The 23,206-nt window shown below is 28.4% G+C and overlaps 1 protein-coding gene across 1 annotated transcript in view; it reads left to right on the top strand.

Annotated features, from left to right (window-relative positions):
- Positions 1-23,206, top strand: part of fng (Fringe glycosyltransferase) — a 37,030-nt gene that overhangs the window by 1,006 nt on the left and 12,818 nt on the right. Inside the window, exons 2-5 of the mRNA XM_016055213.4 lie at positions 16,662-16,710; positions 20,441-20,483; positions 20,592-20,651; positions 22,625-22,772. Coding sequence (XP_015910699.2) covers positions 16,662-16,710; positions 20,441-20,483; positions 20,592-20,651; positions 22,625-22,772 — 300 coding nt within the window. The remainder of the gene's footprint in view (positions 1-16,661; positions 16,711-20,440; positions 20,484-20,591; positions 20,652-22,624; positions 22,773-23,206) is intronic.

Genomic DNA, 23,206 nt, shown 5'->3' with positions numbered 1-23,206 from the left:
AAATGTTCCATTACACCTATTTCTGTGCCCCCCCCCCCTCCCTCAAAAGTTGCCTTATAGGCAATGATTTAGATTTAGCAGGTCACAATTGTCTAATTGTTGTGTGAGTGTATACACTGTTTACAAACAATGCTATTTTGCTTGGCACCTTACTGGTTGTTCATAACAGTGGCGCTAATGATGCGCGTCAATAAGTTCTTGCGGGGCAAAAAGTTGTAAAAGTTCTGTCGCAATGAATGAATTAAAATATCGCAATTTGAAAAAACTCTGCAATAATCATATATATATTAACATTGTATATGTAGTTGCACAAACATTGTATATGTAGTTGCTTGGCGCCATTTTGGCTGATTTTATGCGCCAATACATTTTCCTTTGCAAAAAGTTCTAAACAGTTCAACCTGTTGTGATGAATGAATAAAACTTGGAAGTTGAAGAGGCAGTCTGCATCATGGGCAGAAAATAAATAATGCATAACCACTGTTTTCTTGTTAAACTTTATTAATTAAAATGCATTTATATAAGTTGCCTTTTTAATTTATTAAAAGGTTATTAATAAATAACAATCAGAGAAACTAAACGTGTTTGCATTTTAGTTAAGATAGTATATCTATAACAGTATTGTACAAATAATTTATAGCTGTAAATTTAGCAGTTTATATTGGTTGCACTGAGAAGTTTTTTAATGCTTTGCTCTATAATTATTTTATGCATTTGATGTAGTGTATAGATATTTTGCTTTATAATTGTGATCATTTGATGCAATGTTTTAATTTAAATGCTTTGCTCTATAATTATAATCTTTTATATTAGGACAAATTAATCGTAAAATCTTATTGATCTCCTCTTAAGATTTAGGGCTGCATTTTAGGTTAGTTTAATTAAGTTATAGAAATTCAGGACTTCACTTGAGGATGATGAAAGAAAGTGTGCACCTGAAATATTAATGCCCGGAAAAATCAGGTTTCTTAAAAAATCTGGAGAATCGATAATTTTTGGGAGAATGAAATTTTTATTGGCAGCTCATAACTTTTTTTAAACTCAAATATTCTTTTCATTTACTTAATATTTCAACGCTATTTTAAGATGGCTTTTTATCATTTGAGTAATTCCATCACTTCAGTGTAATTCTTAGACCAACTTTTTATAAAACTTTTTAAAAAAAGAAAGATACTCTTTATACAGCACTCTACCAGCACAAGAGCACCAATTTTCTTCAGATACTTTATTTGTTTAGCTAGTAAATTTATATAATAATTAATCTAAATTTTATATATAATGCTTCAATTAAAGTTATATAGTTTTTACCTATTTTTTTAATGAGTTTTATTATAATAAATTATTATTAATATTCCCTAATATTTTACTTTTTAATATAGTTTTTAAAACATATGCTGTTAAAATATTTTGACAATTTTAGCATTGGTTTAAAAACTGGGTAAATCAAATAAATACTATATAAATTTTTTCATTAAGAATCTAATTAAACATAAAACCTTACCCAAAAGAAATAATCTTAAATCAGTTGTCAATTGAATACAAAGGTGGTTTTCTTTAGTAGAAACGTTTTCATCAAAAACTTAATAAAATTATAACATTGCATAAATAAACACTTTGCAAATAATGCAATTATTTTTAATCATCTTGCAATATTTCATTAAATCTCAATAAATCTAATATTTTCAGTAATCATTGTTTCAATCTTGTTGTATCAATTAGCCGCTGTGTACTACCCTATAGGACCGGAAATCGGCATAGCGTATGTTATAATGGTTTAAAAACAATTAATTTTTTCAGTTATTCGAAAACATAGAGTTTTAGTAAAAGAAATAAAAAAATGTGAGGTTGCTAAATAAATAGAAGCAATTGTGACTAGAATGATAAAAAAACAAAATGGTATTAGAGCATTTAAACACAATAAATAGATTGAAAGAAAGTTCTTGCAACATCACAAATGATTTTCACTCTTCCTTCAATTAGCGATTATTTGTTGTCAAGATTTACCATATAATTTTGGGTGCTCTATAGCAAACATTTGCAATCTGTAAATTTTGATTTTATTTTTAGTCCTTTTCATTATTTTATTATTTAGGAAGATTAAAAAAAGGAATTGAAAAATGTCTTCTTTGAAGGGTTTCAGAGATGTTTTGAACAGTTTTGAGCACAAAAGATTTCTAAAGAATATTTTCTCAAAATATTATAAATTGAATTAACATCTAAACTTAGTATTATGCTAAGATACACTTTTATAGATTTAATCTGGAGAAACAGTTTTAGATAAATTTTTTGTTTAGTTTGAATTTGCTTTTAAACAGATGTTAAAGAGTTTTTGAAATGAATAATCAGATTTTTTGAATGAATGAATGAAAAATCTAATCATGATGACTTTATTTATTACGCTTTCCATAAATTTGCTTAGAAAAGACACGAAAAACAACAATAAAGCACGATTCCCCCAATGCAATGTTAATTTAGGAAAATATATCATTTTGTAGATGATTTAATATTTATCAGTAAAACTTGCATGCAACAGATTGCACTGGGAAATTTTTTCTTGCTGCATTGATGCAAGTAGTTTGATCATGTGGGGATTTCATTGTTTTGTTCAAAAAACTGTTGAGTTTTTTTTTTTCACAATGGTATTTTTAGTTTAGTTTATTTTTGTCTGCATTTATACTTTTATAAATAACTTATACACTTGTCTGAACCTTTGAAAGTAATAGTTAAGACAAAAAACTTACGTCTAATTTATCACATAAACTGATATCGCTTTCTTCCTACCACGTCCTACTTACCAGAGAAGTGAGGATGCTCAGAAGTGAATGAATTTGTGAGTGAGTTTTAAATTTAATTCTGCTTTAGACGAAATTATTAAATTGCATTAAAACTGTAGCCTGTAGAAAAAAACCAATCGCAAAGTTGATATCGGTGATGCGAAAGTATCTAAGATTTGCTTTTAAAAAAATCACTCAAAAAGTGGTCGAAATTTTGATTACGATTGTGGGAGTCCAAATAGGTATAAATTTCTATTGTCATCTGATACAATGCTGTTGTTAAAATCTGAGCACTGTAACAAGTCGAATAGTGGTTGAAATTTGAGTTTCAATGTTTGATAGAACAAATTAATAAAAAACTAAAATAAAAAATATGGTTTAAGTAATTAAAAGTTATTTAAGATATAAAGTTGTCAAAATGGTCTGACCTGTCTTTAAAAGAAATGAAATGGATTAACGGGATTTAAATTAAAATAGGTCTATTCAAAACTTATTTTACTTTAGAAACGTTCTCATATTATTTTATGATAAAAACGAAGTATTTTATTCTAAAAATAGTCGAACACTTTACAAAATTCTTTTTTAAAATGGAATCAATGACTTCATCAATAAGTGATCTCAGAAGTCTAGAGAGTCTTTCCACAAAACCACTAAAATGTCACTAAGAATTAGGATTCACGAACCTTCAACAAAAGTCTTCTGGAATGTCTAACAGGCAACGTCTTCAGCATGAAAATTATTACTTTTAAATTTAATAATATTATATTTTGTCCCACCAATGAATAAAGGAGGCCGTTCAAATGTTATGTATAAGCAAATCGCAACCCTCCTCTCATGATTACGTAAGAAAGTCTATATACCCTTTTGCTTTAACACTGTTGTAATAACCTTATTATTATTAAGTTAACTAAATTGAAACTTTCATTATTTACTAAAATTAATAATTGGTTGCAAATTTTTAAAAGAGCATATGTTATGTTTGATAAATTTTTTAAGAATGTTTTGAACTAATTTATTTATTAAAATGATTCTATGTTTATGAATTTTTTTTTAAAATTTTATTTAACGAGGTAGTATGATAAGATTAGAAATAGCAATTGCAAATATAATTAAAAAGGAACAAGGTATAGCTGATATAGTATTTAATAAATTTCTATAAATATTAAAACAAAAATTTTATTTCTTCTTGTTTTTTTTTTTTTTTTTTTTTTTTTTTGTTTTTTTGCAATTTTTTATGTATAAAAAACACGTCAATCGGTGATCAAAACATATCATTAAGATATTATTTTATATTAAGATTTATTTTTCAGGATATTATTACTAGGTTCAATGAGATACCAATTGGGTTATAGTGTAAAGCTTTTTGTCTGTTAGATAAAATTAACTAAAATACAAATTTCTTACTGTGGAAAAAAAAGACAACCCTTAGACAACTATTAACAGTTTCCGGATCTTTTATTCAAGTGACTTTTAGACCCATTTGGGGCAATAGAAATATAGTTTAGTGCTCTTAAGATATTTTACCAGACAACGTATAACGCAGTTGATGGGGTTTAAATTATAGAGAAGGCCAACTCTATCCTTACTCTATTTCCAGAACAAATTTTTATTTAGCTTTCTGAACTTAATAGATTTCCACCAATGAAAAGATCAGTTCTGTTAAGACTTGAATTTGCTGTCATTTATCTCCTAAGAAAGAGGATAACGGGAATACTTACTGTATTTAAGAATGATTTTTAAGGTCACGATTTTTAATGCTGAAGCAAAATGATATAAATTTGCTTTGCTGAAATATTTTATTTTTCTCTAATGTGCTGCTTAATAATGGTGTAATTTTGCTTTGCTTTAATAATAAATAGATAAATAAAATTACTATTTTGATTCTTACAAATTTTTCTTCAATTGAGTAGCGGTTCCCAATTTTTTTTTTCAGCTATGGGACCCTAAATGATCAAACTTCTTTCAGTCGATACCCGACCATATGTATAAAGTTTATAAAGATAGTTGTAAACGTATAAACCAAAAAAAAAAAAAAAAAGAAATTTAATTTTGAAAATAGTTAATTAGAGGAATGAAAAATTTATTTTTTTTCATCTTATTTCTCTTAAAACCCTAGATTTTATGTCCCACATTTAAATTCGCTGTCCAGGAGCTATATCTAGTCTTGCGAAATTAATTTTTAACCACTTCATAACATAAAATTTTTCAGTAGACTAATTTAACTAATTTCAATGGACTTAAAGAAAGAATATAAAATAATGTTTGAATTTAATAAAGTGAAGAAAGGTACTAATAAAAGTCGTAAGATTTCAAATGTTATCCCCTTTCAAAAATTTTTTAAAAAAAGGTTTTGTAATCAAGACAAGTTTAAAACAAATGTACGAGCTGTTCGATGATTCTTAAAATTAACGATGTAAGTAAAGTGTACGGACAGTTAAATAGTATTAAGATTAATTTTTCAATAGAGAAAATCGAAAATTCGCCATGATTATACTAATAATATAATTGTAATTTTATTTGACAAAATACAAAATTTGAACCACTAGTTTTTAAGAAATCGAATTTTAAAAGCACGACTTTTTAATATTATATTTTTGTTTAAATGATGTAAGAAGTTTTATACTTTATAAATCAATAATTTTCGACTAATAATAATAAAATGAATAAAATTTTTTTTTTGTATGGAATTATCTTTAAATAAATGAATTTTGCAATAATGTGAGAAAAAAATTTCAATATGCTTTGAAAATTCTCCGGGTATGGTGAAATCCGCAAAAAAGTAAAATTAACATTAAGGGGTCCAAACTTATCATTATAGACAAAAATTTTCTTATAGACTTAACATTTTAAGCAAATTAACATTAAGGGCTCTCCTGATCGAACTATTGGGATCATATTTCCCTGATTTACGGCTACAGTTTGGGTGTCAGAAATCCAAATCTGTCGAAAGGAAGGCATGCTTTTTCAGAAAAAGTTCGTTTATGTGTCTGATTTCGTAACTTAAAATATCGCCTGCAATTTGAGACCGCCTACTCGAAGCATTAGAAATGAGTTCTATAACATGAAGATCAATTGAGAAAAATGTTTTTTTTCTTTTCTTTCTTTGGTGGTCCTCTTTTAGAAAGGGAACCCTTGTAATGAATGTAGCATTCTCATTTCTTTCATTTACATCTTTTACTATTTAGGACTTGAAATGGCCCTAAAAGCCATTATCATTCTTAACTATGCAGTTACCGAATTCATTTTAAGTTTGAGGATTATATGTAATTATATACCATTAAAAAGTTAACGCAGGTTATTAAGTCCAAAATAGTTATTATTCCCTGGGAGTTATTTTAGTAAATACAAAAAGGCCTGATTAACATACATGATGCAGCTGCAGAAAATGAATTTTTTTTTTTAAATTATCAAAACGGGATGTTAGTTAAGACTCGATTCCATGCATTAAAATGGTAATATGATTAGTTTTGAGCACGAAACTCTAAGAAAAATGTGATAGGCCATTCTTTTTGAGTAAATATCCCCCCCCCCTCTTTAATTTTTCAATGGGATGGACTGTACACGATCAGAGAAAATCAATTTGCAAGAAGTGTGTAAATTCCACGAAAAGCACGATGGATTTTTCTTTCTTGATCAATGAGCGAAATTCGTCGATAAAAAATATACATGTACATTTTTCAAATGGTACAGTGCTAGGAGCAAAGCTGTGGAGCTGGGAATTGAAATAAATTTTGTTGAAGTCAGAAAAATTTTCTCGGTTAGCAATTATATTAAATTCTAGATTAAAAGGAGCAAAGTTTTTTTTCTTTCTTTTATAAATATGTTGAACAAATATTTATAATTGATTTGTGAACTAAAATATTATTCGATTGCTTACAAGCTTAATAAATCACATTTAACTTTTTTATTATACCTATAATTGATTAAAATTTTTTAAAAGAAATACAGAATTATTAAAACTATTGAAGTGTTGATATTAATAAATTATTTATCAGTTGTCTTTTAATTCATAAATTCCAAAACTGAATTTAGTAATCAAGCTCATTTGTAATAGTTTCTTTGTTTATGAATAAAAGTTTTTGTCCAGTCGGAATAGGACTTATTAGGAGAGTCCGGATTTGAAGTCGAGCATTTCAACAATCGATTCCACAGAGACCTAATTCAAGTCACTGTCGAATTATGAAACATGTAATAAACAATATATATATATATATATATATACACAGGGCTGATAGTACTCCGGAAAAAAATCCTTATTTCCGGATATTTTGCTAACCGCAATCCGGGAGTTTCCGGAGATCGAAGGTTCAGATGTTTCAAAAAATCATTGATCACAAAAGTTTTCGGAAATCAAATTTTCAAAAGGTGGAACTTGAAAACACAGTTTATTTTATTTGTTTGTTAGGAGAGCTACTTTATAAGTTTATGTTCAAGATTAATATTCATTTTTTATCAGTAAATAATTATTATAATCATAAACTTTAGAAAGAAAGACATATTTGTAACTTTCAATTACTTCTCCAGGTCATCATAGGTATGTGTAAAATTTAAAATACATTTTAAGTAAACTAAGAAAGATTGAGAAAAAGGAAAAAACCTTGTTTAAATTTTTTTCTAATTTTTCGTTTAAATTTTTTTTTTTTTTTTTTAACTCAAGAAATTTTCCGGAATTTTGACTTGGGCTCACAATCACCTCTGTATATATATATATATATATATATATATATATATATATATATATATATATATATATATATATATATATATATATATATATATATATATATATATATATTATTAAGATGTTATCTAGATTTTTTTTTTTAAATAAATTTATTCTAAGATTCAAGTCAAGTGGGATAACAAGTCAGCGAAACATACTAAGACGACTGTCCGTTGTGAAAACAAGAGCAGTGAATAAATGCGTAAATAAATAAAATAAAAAAAAAAGTTTAAAAATCTTTAATTACTGGAATGGCAATGAGGATATTTTATTTTTTAATTATTGAGGAATCAAATTTTCTTATAGATCAAAAAAAAAAAAATCTAGAAGATTGCAAAAAGGAAAGAGGTTAATTACCCAGTTATCAAAAAGCAACCCAAGGATTTTTTTTTAATGTTAATTATTCCCATGAGCGAATTTTTTTACTTTTAATTTTAGGATAATATTACATTCTTTTCTCAGTAATTTGATTCTAGTGACTCGCCTCACATTTGGCTCATATTAGCTATGGAATAAAGATAGATATTATTTTAGAATATTTGTAAGTCATAAAAAAAAAAACTGTCTTTTATTTTTGACATCGTCACTTACAGCCAGAGAAGACAGGCGTCTTAACAGTTGATCCAGACAAGGACCTTCACAAAACACACCCTAGAATGAATCAGTTTATTTATCAAGCCTGATGCACCAACAAGTCATTTGGCAGCTACCATAAGAGGTTATAAATATAACCAGATCATTTCAAATGAAAAAAAAACATAAATAACGATTGTTGGCAATTACGTAGGGGCCAGCGTGTGATTTGATCATTAATTTTCAAGCCACACCGAATTAGAAGAAGCTGTAGCGGGGGGAATACGGTAGCAACAAGTAGTCTGGGACTTCTTTTTAATCTATGCCCTCAAGTGAAATACCAGTGTAATGAAGGCGCTATCCGGTTCTGGAAATTTTGCTCCCTTTAATTTTACTATTTTATTTTCTTTATTAATAAATTCGTGGAAGGCTGAGTGAAAAGTTGACCTCTGGACCAGTTTTTGAGAAAATTGGCTTAAAAAAATGTTTTCTATTTCAATTAGTATTTTGAGAATCAAGCTCGGTAAGATAGCCTTATTTAGAAAGTAGTTTTGAATTATGCACTTGCGTTTGTTAAAACATAAGAGGAAGTTTCTACAAGAGTGTGGTGAAATAGAATGTTATACAGCAGGTTTCAAAGTAATTGAAATATTAATCAGAATTTTTTGTTATACTTTAATATTAGGATATTTTATTTTTCGTCAATAACTGCAAAGGAACTCACATTGTAATTAAGGAAGAAGTAATTCTTATTTGAATATAATTTGTACTGCTTTGGTACTCATTTATTTTGCAAAGTACAAAAGAGAAGTAGTACAAAAAGGTTTACAAATTTAGTTTGCGAGGTTGTCTAGAGGCGCGCAATGCTTTTGAGTGAAGGGCTACTTGCATAGCAGGTTGACTAATGAAGGTACACACGTATATTTAGTGACGTTGGCGGAAAATATGATAATTTTTATATAAACAATAGTGTTCTGAGCACTAAATTTTTTTTTTTTTATCAAAAAGATAAGTAGTATATTTGCTAAAAATGAAATACTTTTAATTATTAGAATTCATTCAAAAATTTAAAAAAAATGATACTTATTTTTGAATTTTTTCCCAATTTCATCAATAATTGATTAATTAAAAATTATATGTATAAATATCGGGGGGCGGTGGAGAAAATATAAGTTCTAAAAAAAAAAACTGAAGTGCTCACATAATATAAGTGTCAAAAAATACATATGTACTATCCGTAAACTAATAGGTCGTTGGTTTTTATAAACAAATAACAAATTTATTTTTACGAAACAATTACAAAAATCCAAAATGAAACATTGAACACACGAGAGGTTCGAATGCTTCGAAAGACAAACTACTACATTTACAATTTCTTTTTAACTAGAGGGCGTTGCTCGCTACAACAGAAGAAGCTCAAACAACATATATATATAATATTAATTAAAGAAAATGTATGGGGTTCAAACAAAAATTAAAACAAATCCATTATAGTACTAAATAAGATTCTAATTTAGTATTGAATTATATCAGACATAATTTATATTTCTTGAATTATAAAAGGTTGTATGAAATTTAAATTAGAAACTTTTTTTTTTCTTTCTAAAAACATCACCTAAGTTACGAAAAATTTATAATAAAATAAATTACATACTGCGAGCAGTTTAAAAATTCGCGTTTTACTCCAATTTATTAAATTTTTCAGGTTTCAATAACATTGTATTATAAATTCGACATTCTAAATGCCACTTACAAATGCATGACGCTAACTGCTGAAAAAAAAAAAAAAAAAAAAAACGACGGAAAAAGTAACATAAGTGTACAAAGAAATGTGCATCTATAAATTGTATCAAAAAGGGATTATTTGAAGAAACTCACCTGTCGTAGTAACATCGTATTTAAAGTATCGGAATCGTCAGAATCAAGTGGGGAAAAATCAATAATTTTTTAATAAAAGCTTACATTTACGATGAAATTAGCACAAATAAAGCACATCACTAAGTAATTATTTAAATGCATAATTTAAAATTCGCATGTTGTAATAAAAAATCTGAATTTTTAAAACCACGTGGGAAGAAATGGCAAAAACTGTTGAAAAAATGATAGAAAAATAACGGGAAAAGAAGCACGTCAAAAATGTGCGAATTGAAACTCTCGTGTCGTAAAGATAAATCGTAGTAAAAATATGGGATTTTCAAAATCTCATGATAAGCGTAGCAATAGCTGTATTAAAAAAAAGAAAGAAAAAAAATCATTTTTATTTACGATGAATAAATTAAATGCGCGATTTATAACTCACGAGTCGTCATATTGAAACTATCAGAATTTTAAAAAACACATGGATGTTGGTAATTATGAATTTCAAAAAAAAAGGGGGGGGGAACAAACAAACCCGAATCGTTACTTGGATTAGAGACGGGATCGGCAAAAATATAGCAAAACGAAAAGTGTTTACTCAAATTCGAAATATCGTATTAAAAATATCTGAATTTTTTTAAAACCACGAGGAATTTCATAGTAATAATCGTTGAAAAGACCGCATCAAAAAGTGATAACTCAAATGTGCAATTCAAAATGTTCCAGTTTTATTTTATTTGAAAAAAAGAAAGAAAAAGAAATGTGTTTAGAATTTTCCGTCGGCCGCACATCAACAGTCGGTGGGCCGTCCACAGGTTGTGCACCCCTATAAAAAACCATAGATTTACCGAATATTTTTGCGTCCACTTATGCAAATTCATATTTTTCAACACCCTCCCTCCTCTCAAAATAAATTTCTAATGTTCAATTTGTTTAATATCTCTGTGTAATTTTTTTTTTGTTTTGTTCGTAAAATTATTGAAACTGTTCCGCTATTGATTTTAATTTAAAAAAAAAAATTAAAATCCGTATTTTTTTAAAAAAAAAAGGAAAAAAGTCATCTAAAGACTAATGTATTTGCATGAAATTATATTCAACTCGCAGAGATGTTGCTTCAATATTTTAACTCAGACTTTTATGCAATGCAGTCTATAAATATTACCTTGTGATTTTGAGAAAATGTATTTCATAATAAATTAAAACCAATGCTTTTGTAAGTTAACACATTTTTTTGCGAACAGATAGCAGGCAGTTGAAATAGTTCATTTCAATACAAAAATAAATCATTTGTCACTTTCTTTGATTTTCGTGACTGCTCTAATATAGTCACTATTTTAATATTTTCGCGATTTTTAAAAACTCTTGATTTAGCAGATACCCTGTTATGTTGCTTCTTATAACATTTTTTCGTTATCTTTTTAACGCATAATTCCAATTTTTCTTGAAGAACACATGAATTTTTATTTCTATGTAAATAACAAGTATGAAACAGGTTTCTGTTTAAGCATCACTTAAGCAAGTAAGAGGGGATTGCAATGCGTTTATTTTTGCAGTCCAAGGGGGGAAGAAGATAATGGACAATGCTTACTCTAATTTTATTATTTTTTTTAAAATGATTTTTAGAGATCAAGAGTTTTGACTAAATAATGAAATCACTGAAGATTCCTGAAGAAGATTTTACTCAAAATTAGGTGAAAGGAATGAAAACGCAAATTTTGTTACATTTTTTACTTGAATGTCATTCTAAAGATAGATTAATATAGTAAAATCAAAGTTCAAGCCGAAAATAGAGGGGTTGTTTTGACTTTCTTACGTTAGCATAGTTGAAGGTTAGTGATTTGCTAAAAAGGTTCGTGATTGTTTTATTCACAAGGTCGATTCAATCTACGTTTCTTGTAAGAAAATTCTTTTTTAAGTTTTAACTTCTGAAATTCTTAAAATCTCTACCATCGCGTGCGTGCATCAATCGGTTAGAGAAGGGGGGGGGGGTGCCAATTTTTTTCTTGACACATAGTAGTGGTTGCTGAAAGTATGCCGACATGAGATTTTCGCAATCTGCCAGCTGTCGCATGTGTCATCCATTCCAATTCAACATGGCGCGCTAAGCTTTCATTATGATCCATTCTTCTTGAGGGGTGGGGGGAAGAAGGGAAAGTATTAGGAGGGAGAGAAAGAAAAAAATGTAGGAATGTACAGAAGAATCGTCTTACAATTTTTTTTTTTTTATTTGAGGGTGAAAAAAATATATAATGATGGTGACCTTTCTTTGCAGTGAATTCATTTTTATGGAGAAGTTTTTCATGACTACACAGTTGAATAAAAAGCGGATTTAGTCGGTAATCTGCAGTAGGAATGGAATAAAATAAGTTGCACGTTAAGGACCGAAAAAAGAAAGTAGGAAGATGGGAATTTGGAATCTGAGAATTGATGTATACGTGTTTTATAAGCAAATAAGCAATAAAAAAAAATTTAAAAACAAAAATCGGAAATAAAATAGCTTTAATAAGTAATCCTTCCCCCTTGAAATAGGCAGGGAACAAATCAATAAAGTGATTAAGTTGATTACAATGTGTTGATACTTTATTTTGCGACTTTATCATTGTTACAATTTTTGATTATTATTTCGTACTTTTCCATTTCGCCGGTGAAATTAGACTCAGTTTTTTTAATTTATTAATTTAAAAAAAAAAAAATGACCGTCAAAACAAAAAAGTTTCATTTATTTGCTCTTGTTGAGGTTACATTGGCGACTTTATCGCCTGCGCTGTTGAAAAATTGATTTTATTTTATTACTCTCTTGAAAACATGATTTGGTTTTTATATAATATTGAAAATGTAAGAATAATGGATAGAGGTATTATAACTTTGAATGTTACAGAAATATATTGAAATGTCAAGATTGGGGGCAAAACAATGAATGGTGGCCCTGAAATACTATTCTGTTTCTGCAGGGTGGAATTCTTAGTATCCCATTCAGATTTTTGCCGAAATTTTTTAAATTATATACTTATCTCTATTTTTTTTTTATTGTTAGTCTGAAACATGTATTTAATTAAAAATTTATTTTAAAATTGTAATTTTCTAATTTTAATTAAAATTTAAAAGTTTTTGAATGTTATTTGCTAAAATTAAATCTTCTAAAAAAAATAATAATTCACTGGCCTCAAAAATGTGGGGCCCTGGGAAATGAAGTTTTAAAATGTTTAGCTCTAGGCAATGGGGCCTAGGGTCCAGAAGTATGGGGTCCTGGGATTGTAGTGTGTTTATGACAGTTCTGGGAATATAATTTGATGTTAGCTATAAAAAGTGTGAAATGTCATTTCATAGAGTGATTGACTTCCCGAATATGTAATTAATTTATCATTTTTATTTATTTTTAAATGCTGAAATTATTTATTTAGAAATTTTTTCCTATCCATGTACAGTCCGCAAAAAAAAAAAAAAAAGATATCACCCTGAATAACTCACGAACTAAGTGTCAATCTTAATGGTTCCTGGGGGTGACCTCAAATATGCGAATTAATTAGTGCTAAAAATTAATTAAGTTACGAAATCAGACACAAAAACGTACTTTCTCTGAATAAACATTTTTTTTTTTTTTTTTACGTATTTGGAATCTAGACTCTTGAATTAGGGGGGGTAGACAAAATTTTAAAACAATTGGGTCGTAAATTTGGTTGCAATAAAGGTTTATATATTTGGCGATAGTCCAGAAAACCGCCAAAAAAAGTCGCCTGCGCAAATAAATATTTTAAGATAACCCATTGACTGATTCAAAAAAGAAACGCTTAATTTTACTAGGTTGCTAGGCAACCAATTTCTGACTAAAAAAATTGAAATAATGTTTTGTGATTGCTCTGAGAGGTTTAATTAATAGTTAATAGAAAACATCTCGAAGGTTTTAGGCAATAGACAATTTTTAAGTTCATATATGTCCAAAAAGCAAAGAAAAAAAATTATTTTAATCTCCTTTGAAAAGAAAATTTGAATCGATTTATAAGTTTTCAGAATTTAAATACATGAACTTTTTATCTGATATTATTTAGATTATGCTATTTTTGCTATGTTTATTTGAGGATTTCATACTAAAATCAAATTAATATAACTTATAATAGCTATATACAAAATTTTAGGGATAATGATTTTTACAGCTTTAATCGAGTCTTCTAGGCATGGAAGTTTGAAGAAAAAAAAAGTGCTTGAAAAATAAAATGTAGATTGTATAGTAATTCTAATGCACATTCACAGGGTTTTCTACAATTTACGATATTTCTTTTTTCTATAACTCAATGAATTGCTGAATGTTTAGTGACATTTTAAAAACATTGAAATATGTCATGTTGAAGAATAAGATATTGAAATAATATGTTGCATATTGTATGATTCATTGTTTAAAAAATTGCTTCATTTTGCTAGATATTTACGTTACATGGTTTTCTTTGGATAAAGATGATTAGCAAATAGCATCCACATGTTTCGATACATTCTGAAACTTACGTTCGCAAATTCACCATAAAATGTCGCACAGCATATTCTTCAATTACGATAAGCTAAATTTACCACCAAATACTGCTACTATGATTATTTTTGTTTATATATATATATATATATATATATATATATATATATATATATATATATATATATATATATATATATATATATATCTGATATGATACTCTCTTTTTAAGCAGAGTTCGTAAGGCCCTTAAGATACTGAAATGGGGGCACGAAAACTTAAACGATTTTTTTTTCCTAATGTCCGCCTGTGTTAACATCCGTCAATTCAGGCATCTACAGGGCGATAGATATCTGTGTGGCCTAAGGATTCCTAACGAGCATCAAACATTCTCAAAATTAAGTGTTCATTCACTGGAAAAATTAGTGTTTATTCAATTTAAGAACTGTTCCTTCACTTGGTTATCTTACTACTTATTATTTAAACCACCAAAAGCTTAAAACAATATTATGTAAGTTATCTAATTTTTTTTTACATAATTTGCATTTAATAACAAATATGTCGACATGCATTTAATAACAAATACGTCTTTTAGCTAAAATTACAAATTTTGAAATTTTTATGATTTTTTTTTAAAGACAAGCTAAGCTTAAGTATTCCTTCACTGGTTAGTTTACCCTATAAGATTTTGAGAAATTTGCAATGATGTGAGAGATGCTTAAAAATGTTGACTACGTATTTTTATTAATATTTATAAAATATATATTCAAGAAATTGATGAATATTTTATTCCAAATTTATTCATTCGTATGTATATTACAGAAATTTTATCAGTTATTGAGAAAAAAAAACTAAAAAATAAAAAATAATCACATTAAAGAAGCACAATCTGTTGTATAATCATATTCTATCAGAAGCATGCTTTTATAAAACTCCACATTCTCTGAATAAAATGTATTTTATTCAATAAAATGTTTTATTCAAATTTCTTTACTAAATTACAAATAGAATTTTAGACGACTAAAAAAGAAACATCGTATTTTATAGCTTAAAAAAATAAAAATGAAAAGATAAGCAAACGATTATTAGCGAAAAAAATATGAATGAAATTTTATGCTAAGCGCGCGAAGTCAAGTTCCTCGCAAGTTTATCACATTTTAATATTAATCGCCCCATTTAATCATTTCTTCATTGTCGCCAAATTATTTTTTTAAAAATAATTAATTTTAATTTTTCTCAGCTTCTAATAAATAAAAACAGTTGAAACTTTAGCTTTTTCAATTGAAAAATATGTAGATTAATATGGTATTAAAAAAATCATACCTTATAATTCAAAAATTTTTCATCCTTAATTTAATTAAATAATAAAAAATAATTAACAATTATTAAAAATTATTTTTTTCGTGAAATTATCTTTGGGTAAATGAGTTTTATGATTGGGTGAAATTTTCTTCGAATTGCTTTATTAGTTTTTAAAATATGACTAAAAACGTAAAAAGCGAAATTAACATTAAGGGGTACGAACTTTGGATCGCTCTCCTGACCAAACTATGGGGACCATATTTCCCAGATTGCGGCTACCCCCTATATTTTGAAGGTTAAGAATCCAAATATGTAAGAAAAAATATATGTTTATTCAGAGAAAGTACGTTTTTGTGTCTGATTTCGTAACTTAATTAATAGTTAGCACTAATTAATTAGCATATTTGAGGTCACCCCCAGGAACCATTAAGATTAACACTTAGTTCGTGAAAATCCGATCATTAGAACGAAAGTTATTCAGAGTGATATCTTTTTTTTTTTTGCGGACTGTACACTACTACTAATCACATTTTGAAATGGCAATCTAATAATCAAATACTCTTAGGCACGAATACACAACTCTTATAACATGATATATAGATTTTAAATAAAATTCTGTTTAAAACTATAATAAATAGTATGAAAATAATAATTATTTTTTTAATAAAATAGATCTGAAAAACTTAATATTTCTGGCACTATATTTAATTTAATTTGTTTTAATTCAAGCCATTCTTTTAATACTTATTAGGCTAAACAATAGTATCGCTCATTTTTTTGTGTCTTCTATTTTGTTTAGTTTCTTTCAGTTTTTTCTAGTGCCCTGGAAGAAATGGCGGTCCCTTCTGTACAAATTATAGAATATATTTTTGTTATTAAAATTTACCGTCATTTCAAGTAATACACTTTAAGAGCTATATTTTTTTTTTACATAATCAAACTGGAATTAATATTTTTTCTCTTTTTTTTTCAGACATATTTTTTCAGTGATGCTGTTGATCCATTGTATTCATCTAAAACAAGTAAGCAGTTTCAATTTTTGGAACTTTCATACATAAAGTTATATAAAAGCTAATCACTTTCATTTTGGGAGCTAGTTGAAAATAAAAGTTAAAATTTTATTCATAGAGGGGCTGTTAAAATATTATCTAGTGAAATTTTGTGCCATTCTAACTTGTAGTAGAAATAAGCAAATTCTTTGTCATCCTATACCAGGGATGGCGAACCAATGGCACGCGTGCCATTTATGGCACGCGACACAATATTCTGGGCACTCCACCCATCACAATTGTTGTTACACTATGAATTGTTATCACACAAATGTTATTACGCTATCAAGCATATGTAACAATTAAATTGAAATTCACAAAAAACAAACAAAATAATAAACAATTATTAATAAAAAAATTAATACTAAAAAACAATTAATAACCGTAAAAAACAAGTTAGCAATAAATAACGAGCAAAGAAAATCAACAATCCTGCTTAAACTAACATCTTACAACCTAATATAAGTTATTGGTCACCTAATCTGCAACAACAGAAGTCACACTGATGTTACTTCAAGTTGAATTACGTGTATAACAAACAGAGACATTGCAAAATGTTTTTTTTTCAATGTAAGTAAAGAGTTTTGAGTTGATAGTATATAGTATTACTATTTTCCTAATAATCACGAAGTCAAAATTATTTGACGGCACGTCTATGACCTCACTAAGCAATTTTTTAGAGAAAATGGCACGTTGGTGTATAAAGGTTCGCCACCCCTGTCCTATACCATTAAAAAAAAAATACTTTGAATATTTTTAATTATAGGCTAGGTAAAGTAAAGTAAATTTTTTATGTGAAGTTTTTTTTCCTTTTCTTTTGAAAGTTAACTAGCACAAAGTTACTCACCAGAATAAAAAATATGACTTATCTCACTGTGTAGTCATTTTCTGATTAGATGCTATTAAATGCTGTTGGTTATAAAAGGCTGAGAAAATTTCTATTTGATTTGAACTGATATATATATATTGGTTTGGTTATTGTCCTGAATGGTTTTAATTGATTTGCTGTCGAGAAAAGAAGATGAATTGACTCAACCAAAGTCGTAAAATTGTTACTTTTCTCTTAATTATAGATATAGGGAATTTTTTAAAATTGTTAGAGAAATTTTATTTTTGCTTTACGAAGAATTTTTTGACATCTTAGATTAGATATTGTCAGCCAAAATAAAACCGCGAAATCGTAGTTGCATAACCAATGTATAATTCATGGCTGCCAACTCTACTGGATTTTGTAACTTTTTCCTGGTTTTTGCATATTTTAGAAAATTCCTTAAAATTGAGTCATTTTCTTTTAAAAAAAATCCCTATTGTAAGTAGAATTTTTGCACAGATTATTGCTTGCTTGATTTGAGTAAGTATTATTAATACATAATGAAGCGAGCCTCATTTATAGAAATCAGTTTATAAATTTTTTTTTTTTGTTCTAAAATGAACAGTTTATTTTTATTCAAAACTCTTATTTTAATTTAACTAAAAAATCTTGTAACCATCTTTGATGAACTAAATGATTATTACTATTCAAAATTATGAGTAAACATAATGCATAATATTTTAAGTATATTTGATTTGACTGAAAAATAATGCAATTTTTCTATTTTGATGAATATAAAAATCCTAAAATTCTCTTTTTGTAAAAAATTTAATACATTATGCAACAATTATCATGAAATTTATATTATGTTGTGAAATTTACTGTTTTTTTTTCTTCCTATCCCTCTGTTGACAGTAATGACTGATTGAAACAATAGATTCAAGCAGAATTCTTCATAATTTTATAAAACTAGGAGGCTCCGCCCCCTGCTCTCTAACGCTCGCCAACCCCCGAGAATTGCTACGCAATCCTATGTGGTTCACGCCGTGAACCATGGCTCGCTGCTCTCGCTCGCCAATGAACACAATGTTCTAGCACAAAGACAGAGTATATTATCATCAAAGACATAGTATTTTATCATCAAAGACATAGTATTGTACTTATGTAGAAGAATTCTATCAATGTTCTTATTGGCTTTTAAAAATTTATATTAGCTATTTAGATTGTACATGGTGAAAAAATCAAAACATTAGCTAAATGAGAAACATATTAGCAAAATAAATTATCAAATATTGCAGTTACTCACCTAAATTCAACTAAATGTGTATAATAAATTAGTTTATGCCAGAAATTCGGAAAGTTTTAGAAAATGTTTTTATTATTTAAAAATATAAACTTTAAACCCTAAGTGGATAGACCATTGAATCAATACATGGATTCATAGGAGAAATAGTTTTGCAAGAGTCTGCAACAGGATAAATGCACAAATCTCGATTAGATGGAGGTTCCCCATTGTCTCCAACGAATATGGCAGCAACTTCTGTCTTTGATGTGGGAGCATTATACCGTCTCAAATCTGAAGAGGGATCTTCCATAAAAACTAATTTTGCATCTGTTGCAGGGTTTAATTGAATAAACTGATGCATCTGAAGATATGATGCAGCAAAAGGGTTAATTTGCCTCAATAGACCATCTAATTGTTCCATTACAGAGCGTAAACATCCAGTATTGTTTTCAATGCATCTTTTGGTAGCTTCAGTTGAAACAAAAATATACAGCTGCCCGTATCCAGCATTATTTTGATCATTGCTATACAAAGGTGACTCCATATGATAAATTTGACCATGAATCCGAAAACAATACGATCCATTTCCAGGAGGTGGATTTATGTGTGCTCCAAATGATGCAAAAGCAAGAGCAGAATTATATTCCCGGATATGATTTCGATAATTTCGTGCCTCAATCGAATTATCACTTAATAATTTTTGCAGCAACTCGGGAATGTCCATTAGTGTAGGCAAATTAATTTTTCCATCGTGGCATAATTTCGTATATTTGCCAGAAGAATTTCTTTCTTTGGCCCAGAAGTAAGCATTACAATATCTACATTGTTCCGTCATTGAGCCAATATTATACTCTTCGACATCTACTGTTACATCTTGAACAGTTATTATTGCACTTGATCTCTGCAATCTACATCTTCCATAACATTCCTCAACACTTTCTTGGGCTGTTCGAACACGTTTTCTTTCATTACGTTTAAGAGCCCTAGCAGCTTCACTAATATTCTGCATTTTAAAGCGTGAAAATTCAATGCATAAATATACGCGAAATATAAAAAAATTCAATGCATTCAATACAAACACTTAGACGTTAGGTAGCTCCCAGTAGAAAAATATCAATTCAACAGCGGCCTTTTAAAGCATTCTCACTTCAATTAATTAATTAATTCCTAATTGAGTTTAAATTAAATATTATCATGTTTTTAGGGCATGAATCTGAATTGAACAACCTGATAATGCTCACTCTGGTTATTGTTTCCGTTTTTAAAAGCGCTATATGTTGAGCCCCCTAAGCTGGATTTGGCATGTGACATTTTTAGCAGCAATCATTTGTCGATTTTCTAACGTTGCCATTCGGGGAGTTGTAATGTGGCTTTTTTTTGGTGCCGTGTAAGAGAAATATATATATAGATGTTTAAAAAAGTCACATTACAAAAAAAAGTCATTGAAAAAAAAAAGTGAAATGAATGCGTATTTAATAATTTTTATTCCTGACATTAAAAAAAGTATAATTTTTTCAAAATTTTAAGTTAGATTTTTCTACTTGTTTACTTGAGTGAAAGTTATTGAATTTTTTTATTGCAAAATATTAATAAAAACATTATTTCAGGAGGTCATTTCATAAACACCAATTGCTCATCTTCTCATAATAGGTAAGTAAGCATTATTTATTTTAAAACTATTTTTTTCCCTATTCAAATTAAAACACTTAATTTTTAAAACTTATCCATTTTCAAATTTTTTATTTTATTTTTGTACAGGAAAGCTCTATGCTGTAAAATGTCTGTTGAATTTGATACATTTCTAGAAAGCTCAAAAAAGTAAGTGTCTTTTTTTGCATGTTTAGCAGTAAGGACTGACAAAATATAATTAATGTATTAATTGAATTGCATACATGAAAAAATTCAAATTTTTTTAGATGATTAAAAAAGTATAAAGAGACAAAAAAATATTAATTTAATATTAGAAGTCATAAAACTGTTCTGGCAACTCAACTGTGGTCTTTTACTTAATTTGTGGACTTAGCATCATTCTACAGTCCTCACATGCTATCCGCATTAATCCTCATTTAATAAGTAGAAAATATTTAGTCATTAAAGAGCATGCAATAAACTTCATTTTTGATTAAATATTAAACAAAAGAACCATTTTAATTTAATCTGTGATGGCTCAGTGGTTAAAGGCTTAAGACCAGAATTGGCAGAGTTTAGGACAGGATAGATTAATCCGCGGATTAAACCAGGGTTTAAACCATCCTGTCCAATACCCCTTTGTCCAAAACTGTCTTAAACTGCCCAAAACCCTTTTATTCAAATTATATCACAATTTTAAAAAAATCTGATGAAAAATACAAGGTCAATTTTTGAACAAGATATATAATAAAGACAAATTTTTGTTTTATTAACAAAGTTTATAGTTATTTTTAGTATTGCATTTTTTATCCTTATGCAAAAACCTAATTTATCAGTATTAAAAGCATATTTAAAGGATAAGGTATTCACTTTTGTTATTCAATGAATTGTGCAGCTTTAAAAGTTATTTATCTTTTCCTATTATATTATTTTCCTTTAATAAGTAAATTGTATAAAAAGTATTAAATATTTATTTATATATGTAATTATTATGTGTATAATGGTTACACATATAAAATTTTTACCTTTTACCTATATTCAAGGGTTTGGACACTTTAAGACAGCTTTAGTCAGTTAAAGACAAAACCCACGTGTCCTGTCCAAAATCCCAACCCTGATTAAGACATAGAAGTTGTCATTGCAAAAGACTACAGTTGAAGCCTAACCAGTTCCTGATTGATGGGTACTAGTTTTCCTGGGAAGTAAAGGCAACATGTGTACTCGCCACATGAATAATAACATTGCATGCAATCATGCCGTTCGTTTATTGTGGGACCTTAACCTCCATGACTCTATTACCCCACAGCTGTCTGTTGTGAGAAAACTTTATTTTTTTTTACAGTTCTTTATGAAATGATTCATTGAAGTTTTTTAATGCTTTTTTAGAATCAAGGGGTGAAAATTGCTTCTTGCATCCTCTGTTCAAATTTCCAAGACCGTCACACAAATATTTCTGGAATCATAAGAAATGCACAGTCAGACACCGAAACTTTTCCTTTTACTATATTTATGTTATAGATATCAAATGTTTTTTTTTTGTTGTAAAAATGCACCAAGAAAATATTAAACTTTTCAAATGTACTAAAATAATCAAAGTAATCTTATGTATAGATAATTTCATTTTTGCCATCAATTCAAAATGTAAATAAAAATATTGATGTTTGTTTTATATTCCTAGTTTTTAGAATAGAGAAGGAAAGAGGCCAGGATCGCCTGGTTGGTAGGGCACTGACCCCATGTCCAAGTGGTCGTGGGTTTAATCCCCACCGGCTGAAGACTCCCTGTGTAGTAAATGGTGATTGATGCACGTTAAATCTGTCGAGTCGCAAAGCCCTCCATTTTCCCATAACAAATCAGTACCTCTGGGGGTTCTGATCCAGGAGTTTCCTTGCCTTCTGGATTGGCTCAAAATTTCAAGGCTACGGAGTTGAACATTAGTAGTCGTAAACCCAAAATTGGGTCGGCTGTTCAACAACGGATAAAATAAAATAGAGAACGAAAACTTAAAATTGTAATATCTTTCTTAAATGCATTTGTTTTTAAAAATTTCTCTAAGGGAATGTCAGTCTTGTTCTGTTGGTGTCTCTCTGTAAAATATGCCACAATTCATAACATAAGCATCACAGATTAAAACATTCTAAATGCCACACCTTTCTTTGTAGATGGCTTTGTCATTTTGATGATGATAATTATGTGAATGTGCCAAGGTTGTTAAGACTACTTCAGAGCTATAATCCTCAAGAAGATTGGTATTTAGGAAAACCTAGTATTCGATCACCTTTAGAAATAATTAGTCGATATGACAATCAAGTAAGTGTTGAAAATTAAATTTATTAATTTAGTGATTTCAAACTTTTTTCTTCTTTTTAAATTACGCCCGCAATCGTCTTCTCAGACATAAGGCGTCTTGCTGTCCAATACAATAGTGAAGTAGCTCCAGAAGGTGAGAGAGCACGGAAGTCGTCACAGGAACGAATGTCAAGAAGAGAGGGGCAATCAAATAGATGCTCCTCAGTCACAGGAGAAGTGTTACAGAGCACACAAATAGGTGAATTGACCAGGTTAATTTTAAATAGATGGATCTGCAAGTAGTCATGTCCAGTAATTATTCTAAGACAAGCAACTCCCTCGGCCCTGGGAAGGAGAGAAAGATGAGAGCCCTGCTGGCCATCTAGAAGTCTAGCCCAGGATTTTCCATCAGCTAATGTGCCTAAGAGCAGATATTGTCCTGTGTCTGAGTTTTC

Source organism: Parasteatoda tepidariorum, chromosome 3 (genome assembly GCF_982258835.1).
Source record: "Parasteatoda tepidariorum strain Cologne lab strain chromosome 3, Ptep-v5.0, whole genome shotgun sequence".
Classification (NCBI taxonomy): Eukaryota; Metazoa; Arthropoda; class Arachnida; order Araneae; family Theridiidae; genus Parasteatoda; species Parasteatoda tepidariorum.
The sequence above is the reverse complement of the archived record's forward strand: the minus strand, read 5'-3'. Positions and strand labels throughout refer to the sequence as shown.